The sequence below is a fragment of the Cricetulus griseus genome, chromosome 7 (assembly GCF_003668045.3).
Source record: "Cricetulus griseus strain 17A/GY chromosome 7, alternate assembly CriGri-PICRH-1.0, whole genome shotgun sequence".
Taxonomy (NCBI): Eukaryota; Metazoa; Chordata; class Mammalia; order Rodentia; family Cricetidae; genus Cricetulus; species Cricetulus griseus.
Window position 1 is genome coordinate 97,360,373 of NC_048600.1, and position 16,262 is coordinate 97,376,634.

Below are 16,262 nucleotides of genomic sequence, written 5' to 3' on the forward strand. Positions count from 1 at the left end.
CTCCATGCTCCGATTTCTTCATCTGTAAAACAGAAATAATGTTAACTTTGAACTCATAGGGTTCTGTAAGTATTAAATGATCTCACAGAGCTGGGTGAAATGGTGCACACCTACAAACTCAGCATTCAGGAGACTAAAGCAGAAAAATGAAGAATTTGAGACTAGCCTAGATTATATAGCAAGACCCTGTCCCAATAGATAAAAAAAAAAAAAAAAAAAAAAAAAAAAAAAAAAAAGATCTCATACATGTGAAGGGCTTAAAATGGTACCCGGCAAACAGTAAATAAAATATGTGTTAGCTATTATTATTGTTATAGTATTTATATGTAAACTGCCTTATGAATAAACAGCTGGGTCACTATAAATAAGGAACAGTAACAAGTGACTGCAGTGACCAGCTGGACCTCTGTTTGAAACTGGGAATTTAAATCAAAGAAATACACTCTGAAAAATAAAAAGGGACTGAGAAAAAGGAAAACCTTGATGAAATTAGTTTTCTACATAGAGGGGGCATGCAAGTTTGGCATGGTGGCACATGAATGAAATATCAGCACTTGAAAAGCAGACAGACACAAAAGGAGCCCAAGAAAGCCTGGTCTACATAGCAAGCTCTAAGCCAGCAATGGCTACAGAGTATCTGAAACCAATAAGCAAGAGGAGGGAGCACAAACGTATAACCCTGAGAATCATTGCAAACACCGACTCAGCACATAGTGTCTGATGCCTCCAACTTGCCTGCTTATGGGACAAGAACAAGAAATATGCGCTATCAATAAGCTTTGGACCCTGGGACACTTAGGGGAAAAGGTTGTCCATATACTTAGAGATTTTCGCAGATGAACGGAGGTAAGCATCTGCCTGGAAATCTCACAATGTCACAAGACAAGAGTGCCGAGTTAATAAGTCTTGTTTTTTTCCTGAATCAGTAATAGCTTATTTCAACAAAGCAGGAGATAGTACCACTTACAAGATTGCAGAACGTCCTTATTTTCCTCAGACATTGCTTCATTGGACATGCCTTTCCTGGGAACTTTTTGGTATACTTGGAATTCAATTAACTATCCCTCTATTGTATCCCATGCCTCTCTAACGGACCACAAAGCCAACTTTACTGGACAGAGTCCATGAATCAATGCAAATCTTTGGGTGACACAAAGAAAGAGCTTATTAGCATAAACCCACATTCCTTTTAGTAGTTATGAGTGAGGGAGTCTGAAAGGAATGCTGCTAATGCCCAGTCAGATTAAGAATACAATGGTATGGAATAACAACACCAATCTGCATTGCATACCATTATTCACTGGAAATATGTACACCCTGACTAAACATGCCACTCATTCTTTATTGATATGGGACACAGAGAAACAGTAAGCAGGACTCCAAAGACTTGCCCAAGATTCTACAATGACTCACAAGCAAGCCCAAGCTTGAATCAATGTACTGATTCTCACCCAATTTGTGCCCCTCTGTGTGCCAGGTATGCTTAAAAGCTCCTTCTTGAGTCTTCATGGGCTCCTGGAACCCTTCACTTGGTGTTTTAAGGGATGGCTGGGGGCAACATTTGCCAGCCATGGTTATACTGCCAAAGAAGCTGCTGTAAGAGCTCAGAGCCATAAATAAGTGACCTTTATGGTGCTGCCAGGACCGTTGATCTCCAGTGCTTCTGAAATATTCTCTTTAAAAGCACCTATTTGAATGCTGTTGGAAGCTTTGCTGGTCAGAAGTCACAGTCCACCATGGCCTGGCAGTTTTTCTCCGAAGCTCGACATCATGGGAACTCCCTCCCCAGCTGGACTTCCTGTTCTCTACTTGCCCTTATCTGGAGAATGTCTGTGGGCCCAGAGGGTGGACATTATCTGAACGTCTCTAAGCCTGAGTGCCTGATTTATCTTTTTGTTTTTTGTTTTTTTGTTTTTTGAGATAGGGTTTCTCTGTGTAACCACTCTAGCTGTTCTGGAAATAGCTCTATAAACCAGGCTGGCCTCAAACTCAGAGATCAGCCTGCCTCTGCCTCCCAAGTGCTGGGATTAAAGGTGTGAGCCACCACTGCTAGGAGGCTGGTTTATCTTTAGTATGACCCTTGGCATAGTTCCCTGCTAGAAGCCTCCCCTGCTGCACTATGGTAACTAAGACTTATACTAGGAGCTTTGCTATAGGACCCTACTGCCACATAAGAAACCTTATGATAGGACCCTGCCACTTAATACAAATTAGGGTTTGTCCCCAAGCTTCCCAATCCTATTAGATATTTCCTATACTTTGGAATAAAGCTGAGCTGATTCACCAAAGTCATCTCCCAGAGGACTTTCTCCATGGTACTCACAACTGTCCAACCCGCTTCTGTTCTCTCCACCCTCATGAACCAATGTACAAACAATCCAGAGGAAGAAGCAGAGCCATGGTATATTATACAGTTCACAACCCCCAATCTCCAGTATGGGGGAAAGGTGATGCACCCCACTAATTGTAACACTTAGGAGGTGGACATAGGAGTACAAGTTCAAGATCATTTTGGCTATCAGGCAAGTTTGAGACCCTAGACTATATAAGACACGTCTCCATTTTTTAAAAAGGAAAGGGGGGTAAATAGTTCAGTTGGTAAAGCTCTTAATTTGAACCTACATAAAAGAAAAGCAGGGCTGGGTAGCACATAATTATATTCCTGGGGCGACAGAGACAATCATATCCCCAGGGCTCACTGGCTATCTAGTCTAGTCTACTTGGCAAGTTCCAGCTAGGGTAAGAGACTCTGTCTCAAAATAAAATAAAAGTACAGCGCCTGAGGTTGCCCTCTGACCTCCAGATATGTGTATACAGGCATACATATGTACATACAGACACAGACACACAGACACACAGACACAGACACAGACACACACACACACACACACACACACACACACACACGTACAAATGTATATATAAGTAATAACAACAATAATAAAATTTAAAATTAACAGTTCTGAGAAACAAGAATTTCCAATTTTGATCTAAAGTACACCCTGGAAGAATGACCATTTCCTCCTGATAGCATACTCCATTAATGCATGCACCTAGGAAGCAGAGGCAGGAGGATCTCTGTAAGTTCTAGGCCAGCCTGGTCTACAGAGTGAGTTCCCGGATAGCCAGGACAAACAAACAAACAAAAATAATAATAAAAAGGAGAATGACCATTTCCTAACTACATGTTCACAAATGATGATGAACATTCAGTATTTGCAGTTGTAACTGAAACCCAAGGCCTGTATACTATTTCCCTACCGTCTAAGGAAGCAAGGGCCACTTAATTACCTCAATATGGGCTTCCCTCAGCCCAAGGGACTAGACAGTCCCAAGTACTATTATGTGATTAATATTCTTACTATCATTACAAGTCACTCAAATGGGTCAAAACTTGACAAGAGGGTAAGTTTAGCAACTTAGCTACTAGATTTTGTTTTTTTCCGAAGTGCCTGAGTCCAACCTAGGGCCTAGGGCACTCTCTACCACTGAGCCATGTCACCAGCCCAACCACTAAGCTCTGAATTTGCTAAGGGCAGAGGACGTTTTATTAATCCTTATCCCAGCATATAACACAGTGTCATCAATACTTGTACTCAATAAGCATGTGATAAACATTACCATGTAAGATGTCTGAGTCGTCTTCAACAAAATCAATGTCTCTTAAGTCCCATTCTGCGTAATTGTCAAACTCCTGTTAGAGGGGGAAGAACATCCAAACCCAACAGTTTTGAGTAATGCCTTTACAATAGCTATGCTTTACAGGCAAAGAGGATATTCTTGAACCAATATTTGCTAAGTACTAAATTGGATAAAAGGCAAAGATACTGCTCTAAGGGAAAAATTATAGGAAAAGTCTGAGAGACAGTCAGGCAGTCATGAAAACAAAGAGCTGGGACAGCATAATATTAGGAACAAGCCTATTGTTTAAAAATTTTTAATAGGCTGCTCATTCCAAAGAGAATCTTTGTTAGGCCTTTAAGTATTCTGGTAAGAATTAATTCATTTTCTTTTTATCACCCTTTGGGAGATCTATTTAGAACCAATATCGCTTAAACACTAAGATCAGTTCAGTCTATTCGAAGACAGTTCAGAGAAGAGGTTGACTATGGAGCAGCTTTGTACTATAACCTGCCACGAACAAAATGCCCAACTGGGTATGGCAAACCTGACTCTAGTTTAACACCCCTACCTCCAAGATCACTGCAGTTGACATCACATAGCAAACTAATTTTGTTTTTGTTTTTGTTTTTGTTTGAGACAGACTTGGAATGTGTAGCCCTGGCTATCCTGGAACTCACTCCATAGGCCAGGCTGGTCTTGAACCCACAGAGATTCTGCCTGCCTCTGCCTTCCAAGTGTTGGGATTAAAGGTGTACATCACTGGGCTGGAGAGATGGCTTAGTGGTTAAGAGCACTGACTGTTATTCCAGAGGTTCTGAGTTCAATTCCCAGCAACTACATGGTGGCTCACAACCACCTTGAATGAGATCCAGTGCCCTCTGCGGGCCTGCAGGCATAAGACTGTATACATAATAAATAAATCTTTAAAAAAAAAAAAAGGTGTACATCACCATTACCACCTGACTGCAAATTAAATTCTTATGACTACTTCTACATTTATTTTAATACCATGGATAAATGCAGAAAATAGTTTTTTTCTTTAAAGACAGGATTCCTCTGTATAACAGCCCTTGTTGTCCTGGACATTGCTTTGTAGACAAGGTAGGCCTCAAACTCAGAGAGATCTGCCTGCCTCTTCCTCCTGAGTGCTAGAACTAAAGGTATGTGCCACCATACCTGGCTTAATAAAATAGTTTTTTTTAAATTAATTTATTTATTATGTATACAACATTCTGCTTCCATGTATATCTGCACACCAGAAGAGGGCACCAGATCTCATAATGGATGGTTGTGAGCCACCATGTGGTTGCTGGGAATTGAACTCAGGACCTCTGGAAGAGCAGTCGGTGATCTTAACCTCTGAGCCATCTCTCCAGCCCAATGAAATAGTTTTAATGGACACATGCATACATACAATTCGGGACTCAGCAACCACTCCTTACTGCCTACTTGGGAAATAAACTTTTATTGGAAAACAGACATATCCATTTGTTTACATATTATCTATGCTCCCTTTCTTTCTTCCTTCCTTTCTTTCTTTTTCTTCTTTTTTTTAGACAGGCTCACATTACACAGCCCAGGCTTATCTAAAACTAAAACTCATGTTTCTGTGCTATTTTTACACAATAACAGTCAAGTTTGGTTGCAACAGAAACTTAATAATTTTAAAAATGTAAAAAATGTAACCTGGCCCTGATATAGCACAAGCTTGAAAACCCCTTGCTATGGAATGACAACTGCAGAAATTTCACACCTACAAAGATGGTGGGAGCAATACAACTGCACCCTAGGAGGCTGGTTCCCCTTCAAAACTGTCACTGCTCCCTCCACAGGTGGTCACAATGGGAAAAGGAAAGACCTGGAAATGACAGTGCCTTGAAAAATCTTCCTTTCATAAGAGATAATAACCTCATTGGAAACAAAAGTAGTTTTTCCTTATTGTATACTAAAAACAAGTTTTTATTACCTCAATGAAATCTGCCCGAGCTGGCATGTATCCTGCCATGTCCCGAGACAACAATGAGTCAAAAGCAGGCCGGGGAGGGTCATCTGCAGCTGGAACAAACAATGGGTTTTTTTTTAATAAATAAAACACTGATATTAAAATGTCAAATAAATGTCTTTATTTATAGTTTGGATTTAAAAACAAAAACAAACTGTTGGTGAATATTTGCTTACACTGTGAAGATATGTTTTTGCCAAGGCAAGGTGTCTTCTGATTGGCTTAATAAAAAGCTGAATGACCAATAGCTAGACAGGAAGAGGTTAGGCAGGATTTACAGGGACAGACTCTGTGAAGAAGAAGGGCCTGGTCGACAGCCAGACACGGGGAGGAAATAGGAGGTGCAAGATGGAAGAGAGGTAAAGCCATGTGGCAGAACATAGATTAATATAAATGGTTAATTTAAGTTATAACAGCTAGTTGAGACAAGCCTAAGCTAAAGGCCAAGCCTTCATAATTAATAAGTTTCTGTGTTGTTATTTGTGAGGTGATGGTCAATGAAAAGACTTGCTAATTCAACAAACAACCCCCCCCCACAAAAAACAAACAAACCAAAAACTAACAATAACAACAAAAACAAAACAGAGTTTCTCAGAGTATGAAGGCACATGCCTTTATCCTAGCACCTAAGAGGCAAAAGCGGGAAGATCAGATCAAGGCACACTTAACTACACAATGAGTTCAAGGCAAGGCCAAAACATATGAGGGCAGGGTATCACTAAATAGCTGAGGGTGGCCTCAGACTCTTATAATTCTCTTGCCTCAGGCTGCTGGGTTACAAGTGTCAGGCATCACATGCAACTCTGAAACATTTCTTTGAGAAAAAGGATCTAAGAATAAATACAAAAGTTTTATAAAGAATGAAAAGTAATTGCGGAAAAAAATACAACAGCTTCTTTTGTCTTTTTGGGGGGAATGGGGGGATAGAGTCTTCTCTCTATGTAGCTCTGGCTGTCACTCGCTATGTGGACTAGGCTGATTTTGAACTCAGAGATCTACCTGCCTCTGCCTCCCAAGTGCTGGTGGTGTTTTTATTTTGTGCTGAGACAGAGGTTTCATTATATATCCTACACTACTCCCAACCTCCCAATCCTCATGTCTCAGCTTCCCAAGTGGCAATCATGGGGTTATAGTCCTATGCTACTATGCACACCAAATCCCAGACTGATTTCCTAATGAAGAAAACGTCCTCTGATCTGCATGTGTTTGTGCAGGCAGGCATGTGCAATGACATGCATGCAGAGGTCAGAGGACAAGTTGCAGAAGTCCGTTCTCTCCTTCCACCATGTGAGTGCCAGGGAGTGAATTTAGGTCAGGCTTGATGGCAGGTGCCTTGCCTGCTGAGCCATCCTGTAGCCTTGCCCTCTGATTTTTGTTTTCCCAAAATGATTGAAAAATGAAACAAAGCTATTTTCCTTCAATGTATAGAACTTAAGTATCCTGTCAGTGCCCTGCTCCTTTGATCTTTAGGACCACTACCAACTTACAGATCTCATCCAACCAAGAAGCAAAAGCATCCTGGATTTTGAAGTTAATCAAACTGGGTCCCAGTGCCAGCCTACAACAGTTCTACAACTTTGTACAAATTGTTCAACCTTTTAAAATCTCAGTTTCCTTGTGTGTAACACAAAAGCACCCACTCTGATTATTTCACTGGGTTGCTGTTCATAAAAAACAGGCCTAATGGAATGGAGGAAAGTGCTAACATCCAGAGTGCTATCCAAGTAGGAGGTATCAGCAACCTCTGAGGTCATCAGCTACAAAGCTGTTTCCCAGAAGTGAGGAAAGGCAGGCCAGTAGGAAAGCATGCATACATTACTGGTGTTCTGGGGCCATTCATGGACGATCCTTGTTTGTAATTAATTCATCAGATTCTGGTTACACTGCATTAAAAGACCCACTGATCCCCACAGGCATATCAGATTAAAAAAGATTGCCTTCACTGCCATAACTAAGTGAATAAAAAGAACAAATTACTCCTTGGACTTAACACTGAGGCAATAGTGAATCCTGGTAAGCAACTCCTACCAAAGGGATGATAAGAAGGCTTGTAACAAAGACAACATAGATTGGCCCCTTTTTGGACATAACAACTTACAGAAGCAATTGTTAATTAATGTTAACTAATATATTGCAAGAGATCCAGAATAGAAGGCTGCAACTCTGACCTCTGGGATGGGCTCCCTTCTTGCCATATCATAGCCCTGACTCAACAGGTATCATACCAAACTCCTCTTACCTTCCAGAAGCTCTTTATCTGTCCAAGTCATCATATCACTGTTTATCTGCTATGGAAACAGAGCCCAAGGATGGTCTAAGTACCTCTTACCTAGGCAGGCACTTACAGTGAAATGGAATGGCTGTGTCAGCAGTTTTGGCTGCCTCAGCTTGCTTCAGGTTTAGCAGGGTAGATGCAAACAGAGGGTTATTGATGAAATGCTTCATGTAGTGCTTCTCACATTCCTCTTTGGTTTTGGTGCACATCTGATTAGCTACATCCTGCCTAGAACAATGTGGAAAAAGAGCGAAGAGAGTAGTTTTCTTACTGATACAGGCCACTGAAAGCTTGGTTTGTTCATTCCATATTCGAAGTCAAATCAACATAAAATCAATAATTTGATACCTCCAAGTAGATGTGAGCAAAACAACAGTGAGACAGATATACCACTGACACTCATGCCATCTGATATTTCAAATCTTGCTACTTCAAGATAGAGAAACAATAAAGGGACCTTTCCTTCCCACTGGAAGGAAGATGACTATTTTTTACCCATAAATTTCCAGGCCGGGTATGTAACTCAGCTGGCCAAGTACTTTTGCCTAAAATGCATGAAGCCCAGACACGGTGGTATACACCTGTAATCCCAATACAAAAGAGGCAGAGGCAGAAGTGTCAGAAATTCAAGGTCATCTTCGGCTGCATATTGTGTTCAAAGGCCAGTCTGAGATAGACACATGAAACCTTGTTTCAAATATCATCATCAACATCACCTATAAATTTCCCAGAGGTAGGTCGGAGAAAGAAACGTTATAAACAAGAAGCCACCTTGGAGTCAGGAAATGGTGGCAATGCCTGTAATAACAACATTAGGGAGGTAGAGGTAGGCACTCTATATCAGCCAGGGCTATCGAGTGAGACAGTGTCTTTAAAATAAAACGAGGTCAGGCGTTGTGGCTTATGCTTTTAATCTTAGAACTTGGGAGGTAGAGGCTGGAGGATCTCTATGAAACCCAGGCCAGCCTGGTCTATATACTGAGTTCCAGGACAGCCAGGACCACATAGAGAGAACCCTATCTAAAAACAAAACCAAAAAAACCACCACCACCACCACCAACAAAACCAAACAGCCTCCTCTTCAAAATGTGGAAGAGAGAAGCAATTCTTGCAAGCTGTCCTGTGTACTTCACATGTAGTGCCCACATCACATACACCATAATAAATGGGACTTAAAATTTTTAAGGGGGCTAGAGAGCTGGCTCAGCAGTTAAAAATATTTCCTTCAGTGGTCAGTAAGTGCCTGCAACTTCACTTACTCCCTTTTCTGGCCTCTTTGGCATGTGAGCATGAGTGACAAACACTTACACAGACACACAGACACACAGACACACAGACACACAGACACACACACACACACCTAATAAACAAACAAAAAAACAAACAAACAAATAAAAAGCCCTTGGGCTGGAGAGATGGCTCAGAGGTTAAGAGCACCGACTGTTCTTCCAGAGGTCCTGAGTTCAATTCCCAGCAACCACATGGTGGTTCACAACCATCCATTATGAGATCTGGTGCCCTCTTCTGGTGTGCAGATATACATGGAAGCAGAATGTTGTATACATAATAAATAAAATCTTTAAATAAATAAATAAATAAATAAATAAATAAGCCCTTAAAGATCATCAGTAACAATAGAAACCATCTTGGAACATACAAAATGTACAAATGTGCCAGGCATGGTGGCACACACCTTCAATCCCAGCACTTGGAGGTTAGACGCAGGTGAATTTCTGTAAAATTGAGGCTAGCTTGGTTTACACAGAATTCCAGGCCAGCCAGGGCTACATGGTGAGACTCTGTCTAAAAAAGTATATAAATCTAGTTTTATTTCTGCATGTCTTATAGCATACAAAACACATGTCATGAGCAGACATTTCTTCACTAGAATTCCTATGGATATGCAAGACATTGAGATAACAAATACTCAGACATAATGTAAGATCACCTTAGTAGTATATTATTATTTTTATTTCACAGAATAAAAAACATATGATACCTAAGAGGTAATATACTTGCTAAGGAAGACAAAGCCAGAATTTATACTGAGATTGATGACTCCTACCTTAGGTGATGCAGAGGTAGAGGTAAAATCTCTCAGTCCCCTCTGCAAGCTCACTCTTTTTTTTTTTTTTCCCCGAGACAGGGTTTCTCTGGGTAGCTTAGGAGCCTATCCTGGCACTCGCTCTGGAGACCAGGCTGGCCTCGAACTCACAGAGATCCGCCTGCCTCTGCCTCCTGAGTGCTGGGATTAAAGGCGTGCGCCCAGCTCAAGCTCACTCTTACAGAACCCTTTCCTAGGGCATCACCATGATGCTGTGTACATCAGTCAAATGTAGACAGTTTGATTCCCTTAATAGGTAAAGAGCCCATGTGAAGATAGGAACCTAAATTTTTGTGCTCTTACCATCAAGCCAAGTCCCTTATCCACACTGAATACAGAAGTAACTAGATTATCCTGGGTGGTGATGGGGATTGAACCCAAATACCTCACACATCCTGAGCAAAAGCTCTAACACTCAGCTATCTATCTTTCCCACCCAGTAACAGACGTTTCCTTAGTCTTTGCTAAGAGGGAAAGAAGATGAGAGGGACTGGCCCACTTTAGAGAAAAAGTAAAGTCTCAGGCAAAGATGACTTATAAACTGCTCACAAGTGGTCCCTGGTACTCTCTACACATACAGTGTTTTCATGATGTGTAGGTGCTAAATAAATGGAAACAAAATATGAGCTGAGCTCTGGTCTGTCACTTGACCCTGGACATAAGGAGGGCAGCCCTCCTAATGACACAAGAAAGTACTAGGAGCACTAGCAACCAGCGAAGACCCAGGAGGTTCCTTCACTACCAAGTTATGAAAAACAAGAAAGAATTTAACTCCCTAAGATTCAGAAGCTTCATGAACAAAGAATATGTTTAATAAGATCTCTGCTGTCTAGTTCACAAAACAGAATTATTAGCAGGAGTGTTCCTAAATTATAAAATCTGGGAGATTAACCTCCAGATTAAGTGAGAGACTTTGTCTCAAAAAATAACACGGACAGCATAATCGAGGACGACATTTGATATCAATCTCCAGCCACTACACACACACACACACACACACACACACACACACACACACACACGGGTGGAGGGGGTGGAAAAGCAAACTCACACCCTCAAGCCCTAACAAGTGCATACACACTTAAAGCTGTATTGTGTACTCATAAATCTATAAAAACCAGAAGGGAGAAACAATTAGCAGCCTATACTTCTCCACAACTCAGGAAGAACAATCTTGGTGTTGATGATCCAAAGTAACACTGAGAACTGTTCAGTTATGAGCCACTAAACATCCTGTATTCTGAAGGTATTTCAGGCCTAGAAGAAGTTTACACAAATGAGAAACTGCCCCCCCCCCCAGTCCCTCGTCATCAGGGAAGCAGCAGAGCTTTTCACTTTCTGAGGCACTCTGCTTTTGTATTTCCACAGTGGTTTCTCTTCTGAGCCCATAAGGAAAGGAACACCCAACACTAAACTCTTACCAATTTCCAAAGCCACAGTCCATTACAGCTTCTAAAAGGGCCATTTCTTCCTGAGCCGTCCAGCTGGGATCAAGAACAGGAAAGTCTGAGGTCTAAGGAGAAAAAAAAATTTGGTTAAGAACAGGGACGGGAGTGAAATGCAGGAACCTCAATTGTAGTACTTGGTTTAAAAAGACTACGCCACATGTGGCAGTGTACATCACGACAGGCAGGCAGGGACTTCATGTTCAGTGAGGCAAACTGTCTCAGAAAATGAGGTGGAAAGTCTTAAAGAAAGACACCTGATGTCAACTTTTGGCCTCCATATACAGGTGCACACACATACACGTGTAACATGTTGCACACATACAAACATACACTGTACCCCCAATACAAAGACTATCATTATCAGATATTTTCCTCAGGATTTACTATTATTTTCTAGCTCTTCCACACCTACCTCTATGAGCTACAATGTTTTCCAGTAAAACACATCAATATTTATTTTTTTCTGAAAAGAATGTTTGTGGATGTGTTACACAGTAATTATGGTAACATTTATTGGTTCAGCAGTCAGAAGTGCATACTACTCTTCCAGATCACACACACACTCTCTCTCTCTCTCTCTCTCTCTCTCTCTCTCTCTCTCTCTGTCTGTCTTTATCTCTCTCTCTCTGAAAAATACACCTTACAAGAATTAAAAAAGAAATCAATTTAAAAAGAGGCATAGTGGCACACACCTTCAATCCCAGCTTTTGGGAGGCAGAGGCAGGTGGATCTCTATAAGTTCTAGGCCAGTCTGGCCTACATATTGAGTTCTAGGACAGCTAGGGTTACATATAGAGACCCTATCTCAAAAAACAAAACAAGAGGGAAAAAAAGGAACCCTGATGAGGGATGTCCTTCTGTATATGTTTCTCTTATTGGTTAATGGTTAAAACACTGTTTGGCCAATAGAGGCATGAAGATAGGCGGGGCTAGGAGACAAGAATTCTGGGAAAGGTAGGCAGAGAGAGACTGCGAGGCGATGCCATGTAGAGACTGGGAAGATAGGACGTAGCAGGCATTCTCCAGTAAGATAAGGTCATGTAGAAATACATAGATTAGTAGCCTTGGGTTAATAATTAAGACAGAACTAGCCAGTAAGAAGTCCTAGCTATCAGCCAACAGTTTTATAATTAATATAGGTCTTTGTGTGCTTAATTGGGGATGAAGCAGCTATGGGGCCTGTTGAGACAAGAAGACTCCAGCAACAGAACCCACAGTACTAACAGGCAACACATTTTGATCTATGCCTACCATATGAGCTTATTATAAGAAATTTCAGAAACCATTCATATATTAAACTCATCCCAATCACATTCAACCTGGCAAGTACCATAAAGATTTGCAAATATAAAGTCACATATTGGTTGACATGTGTGGTAATTTGAAAGAAAATGGCTCCGAATGCCACTCCAAAAGAAGTGGCACTATCAAGAAGTGTGGCCTTGTTGGAGGAAGTGTGTCATTGTGGAGGTGAGCTTTGAAGTCTCTTTTGCTCAAACTTCTCTTAGTATGACAGCCAGCCGACTTCCTGCTGCTTCTGGTCAAAATTCAGCCAGCACTACTACTACTGCCTGCAGGACACCATGCTCCCCATCATGAAGATAATGGACTGAACCTCTGAAACTGTAAGCTACCACCCCAACTAAATGTTTTCTTTATAAGAGTTGTCATGATCATGGTGTCTCTTCACAGCAATAAAAACCTAAACTAAGACAACAGTTGTGTTGTTTCTAAAAACTGTTTCAAAATACTGATTTACCACTCAACAACTTATAATAAAATCTTTCTATGCTACAGAAGAACAACAAAAGGCTTTTTGGAATAACATTAAACTTCCTAGAAGAAAAGAAAAAAGGCTGCCCCTTTCTTCTTGAAATTTAGTGTTATTCAATCCTTGATCCAAACTTGGGTCAGAATCTCTAACTGTGGGACCTGGAAATTTACAGTTCTAAGCTCCAGGTAATAAAGCCTAAGAATTATTGTCATAAAGGGTGTGGCAGAGGAGCTGCCTTCTCTTGCTCAAGGTCCTAAGAATTACAAGACAAAAATAGCTACAGAATTCAGAAATCTCTATTAATGTACCACCCACCACAGCATGAGTAACTCCCCAAAATACAGTGCTGTGAGATAAGAAAAGTACTGAAACCATTTAAAGTTATCAGATGCTTTGTGCTGCAAAGGATCAAGATTTTAGAGGCATGAGGTGTAGAACACCAGAAGCTGGTCATCACTTCTATAGAAGGAAAGACTTGTTGAAACAGGAAAGATTGGCTAATAAAAGGTGGAGAGTATTAGTATTCCCCAGAGGCTCCCTTGAGTTCAGACCCCTGAAAGGTGTTTGTATGGGGGGGGGGCATGTGAGAAAGAATGATGTAATAAGAACTGAGTGGACCTGGCTGAAGTGAAACTGTTTTTAGCATTATGTGGAAGATGTAGTGATCAGAATAGCTACAGAGAGCTTACAGTCAGTCAGCTTTCCTATGGTGGCTGAGCATGACTACAAACTACCCAAGCTACATAATTATCTCATAAGGGCTATTTTACCATCTCAAATGAATAATTTTGGATACTGAGGATGTAGCTCAGGAGTAGCAGCATGTGATCCAATCCCCTGCACCATAAAAATAATTAAAATAAAACAGATAACAAAATCTGAGTCTAGAAATTTTAGGTGGATTTGGAAACAGTGAATCAATTTTCTGAAGATACATTAATTTTGATGACATAAACTCAAATCCAAAGCTGCTCTGATCCTTTCCAAACCTTTATTCAACATGCAATTGGCAAAAGGGAGAATATGAGACTTAAAAGAAAATGTAGTCATCCCTGGGAGGTGGGGGCAGGAAGATCTAGGATTCAAGGCCATCTTTGGCTACCTAGCAAATTTATGGCCAGCCTGAGCTACATGAGACTCCGTCTCAAAAAACTCAAAAAAGCAACAAAACAAAACAAAACAAAAAATCCTTCAAATTAAAAAAGAGACTGCAGGCTGGAGAAATGATTCAGTGATTAGGGACACTTGCTGATCTTCTAGGACCTGAGTTTGGTTACAGAACCCATGTCAAATGTCTCACAATTGTCTGTAGCCCCAGCTCTGAATGATCAGGGTGCCACTGCCCTCAGCTGAGCAGTGGTGGCACGTCTTTAATTCCAGCACTCGGGAGGCAGAGGCAGGTGGATCGTTGTGAGTTTGAGGCCAGCCTGGTCTACAAAAGTGTTTTAGGACAGCCAAGGCCACACAGAGAATCCCTGTCAAAAAAAAAAAAAAAAAAAAAAAAAAAAAAAAAAAGAAAAGAAAAGAAAAAGAAAAACAAAAGAAAAAGAAAAAGAAAAAAAACTAGAGCAAAAATAATAATTAATATTTTTTAAAAGGAAAGACTTAAACCGTAAGGAAAGGCAACTAGTTTTTCTCCCTAAACTCTTATTAAGTTGCTTTCTTTTCAGTAATGAGAAAGACCTGGATGCTGGGATTGAAAACGTGAACCACTATGCCCAATTTCTTTCCAATTTTTTAAGAAACACACATAAATGTGCTGTGAACTACATAATTGGAAAAATTCTAAACATATTCCACATTTCTCCGAAGATTTCTGTCTACTATTCAATCAAGCACTAGGTACTGCTAGATAGAATTAAAATTAAACACTCTGCAGATGAAATTAACATTACTAACAACCAACAAAGTAGAGAAAAAGCCTGGTTTATCTAGGTGAGCCCAATGAAATCATACAAATCCTTAAAAGTTGTAGAGGGGACCTGAAGAGATGGTTCAGTGGTTAAGAGCACTGGCTATAAAAGAAAAACAAAAGAAAACAAAAACAAAAAACAACAACAAAAAGAGCACTGGCTATCTTCCAGAGGACCTAGGTTCAAGTCCCAGAATCCATATGGTGGCCCACAACTGTCCAAGAGATTTGTCACCCTCTTCTGGGAGTACCAGGCAACACACGCTGAACTAACTAACATACATGCAACCATAACACACATTAATTTAACGCCGCCCCCCCCCCCCGAAAAAATACCTTCTTAAGTATTAGAGGAAGGCAGAAGAATGGGAGAAACTGCATAAGCAGGATAAAGCAGGAGGTCAGAGGCGCAAGCACTTCATCAACAGTCCTCAAGGGCTCCCACTGTCACTGGTTTTGGAGAAGGCAAAAAAAGGGGGTGGGGGGCAGCCTCTGGAAGCAAAGAACAAACTCTAGCCAACAACCAACCAGGAAACAGAGGCACCAATCCTTCAATCTCAAGGCAGTCAATTCTGCCAATAACCTGAATGAACCCAGAAACAGATTCTCCCTCAGGGGTGTCAAGATAAAAGCTCAGGCTGGCCAAATACCTCCATTTCAACTTCTCAAGACCTGCCACAAACCAGGAAACCCACTGCTCTTTTGACCTATTGAACTGTGTTGTCTTTAGCCACTTATTTTTTTTATAACTTATAACAGCAACTGTAGAAAATACAGTGCCAAAGATTTAATTTACAGTGTGGAATTAGTACTGTAAGAAAAACTGTACCAGGGGCTAAACTTGCTTTAAGTACCCTGAAAACTTCCCTCTGAAGTGCTAGGGATCAAATCCAAAGCACGGTGCACACTAGGAGAGGGCTCTACTACTGAGCCTCCAGACAAAACTATTTTAACAAGGTACATATACCTGTCAAGAGACCTGATTATTCACACTGGCTTATTAAAGTCCTGGCCTGGGCTTCGAGAATGGCATTTTTTTTTTTTTTCTTTAAAGGTGGCATGCCATTACTCAAATCAGAGTCAAGTCTTATCTGGCCTATTGACTAGTTTGTCTCTTCAATTT

At 40.8% G+C, this 16,262-nt stretch overlaps 1 protein-coding gene across 1 annotated transcript in view; it reads right to left on the minus strand.

Annotated features, from left to right (window-relative positions):
* Tada2a (transcriptional adaptor 2A) overlaps window positions 1-16,262 on the minus strand; it is a 48,592-nt gene that overhangs the window by 20,608 nt on the left and 11,722 nt on the right. Inside the window, exons 5-8 of the mRNA XM_027426416.2 lie at window positions 11,427-11,518; window positions 7,972-8,129; window positions 5,591-5,679; window positions 3,622-3,694 (exon numbers count right to left, since the gene is read on the minus strand). Of these exons, the coding sequence (XP_027282217.1) occupies window positions 3,622-3,694; window positions 5,591-5,679; window positions 7,972-8,129; window positions 11,427-11,518 (412 nt within the window). The remainder of the gene's footprint in view (window positions 1-3,621; window positions 3,695-5,590; window positions 5,680-7,971; window positions 8,130-11,426; window positions 11,519-16,262) is intronic.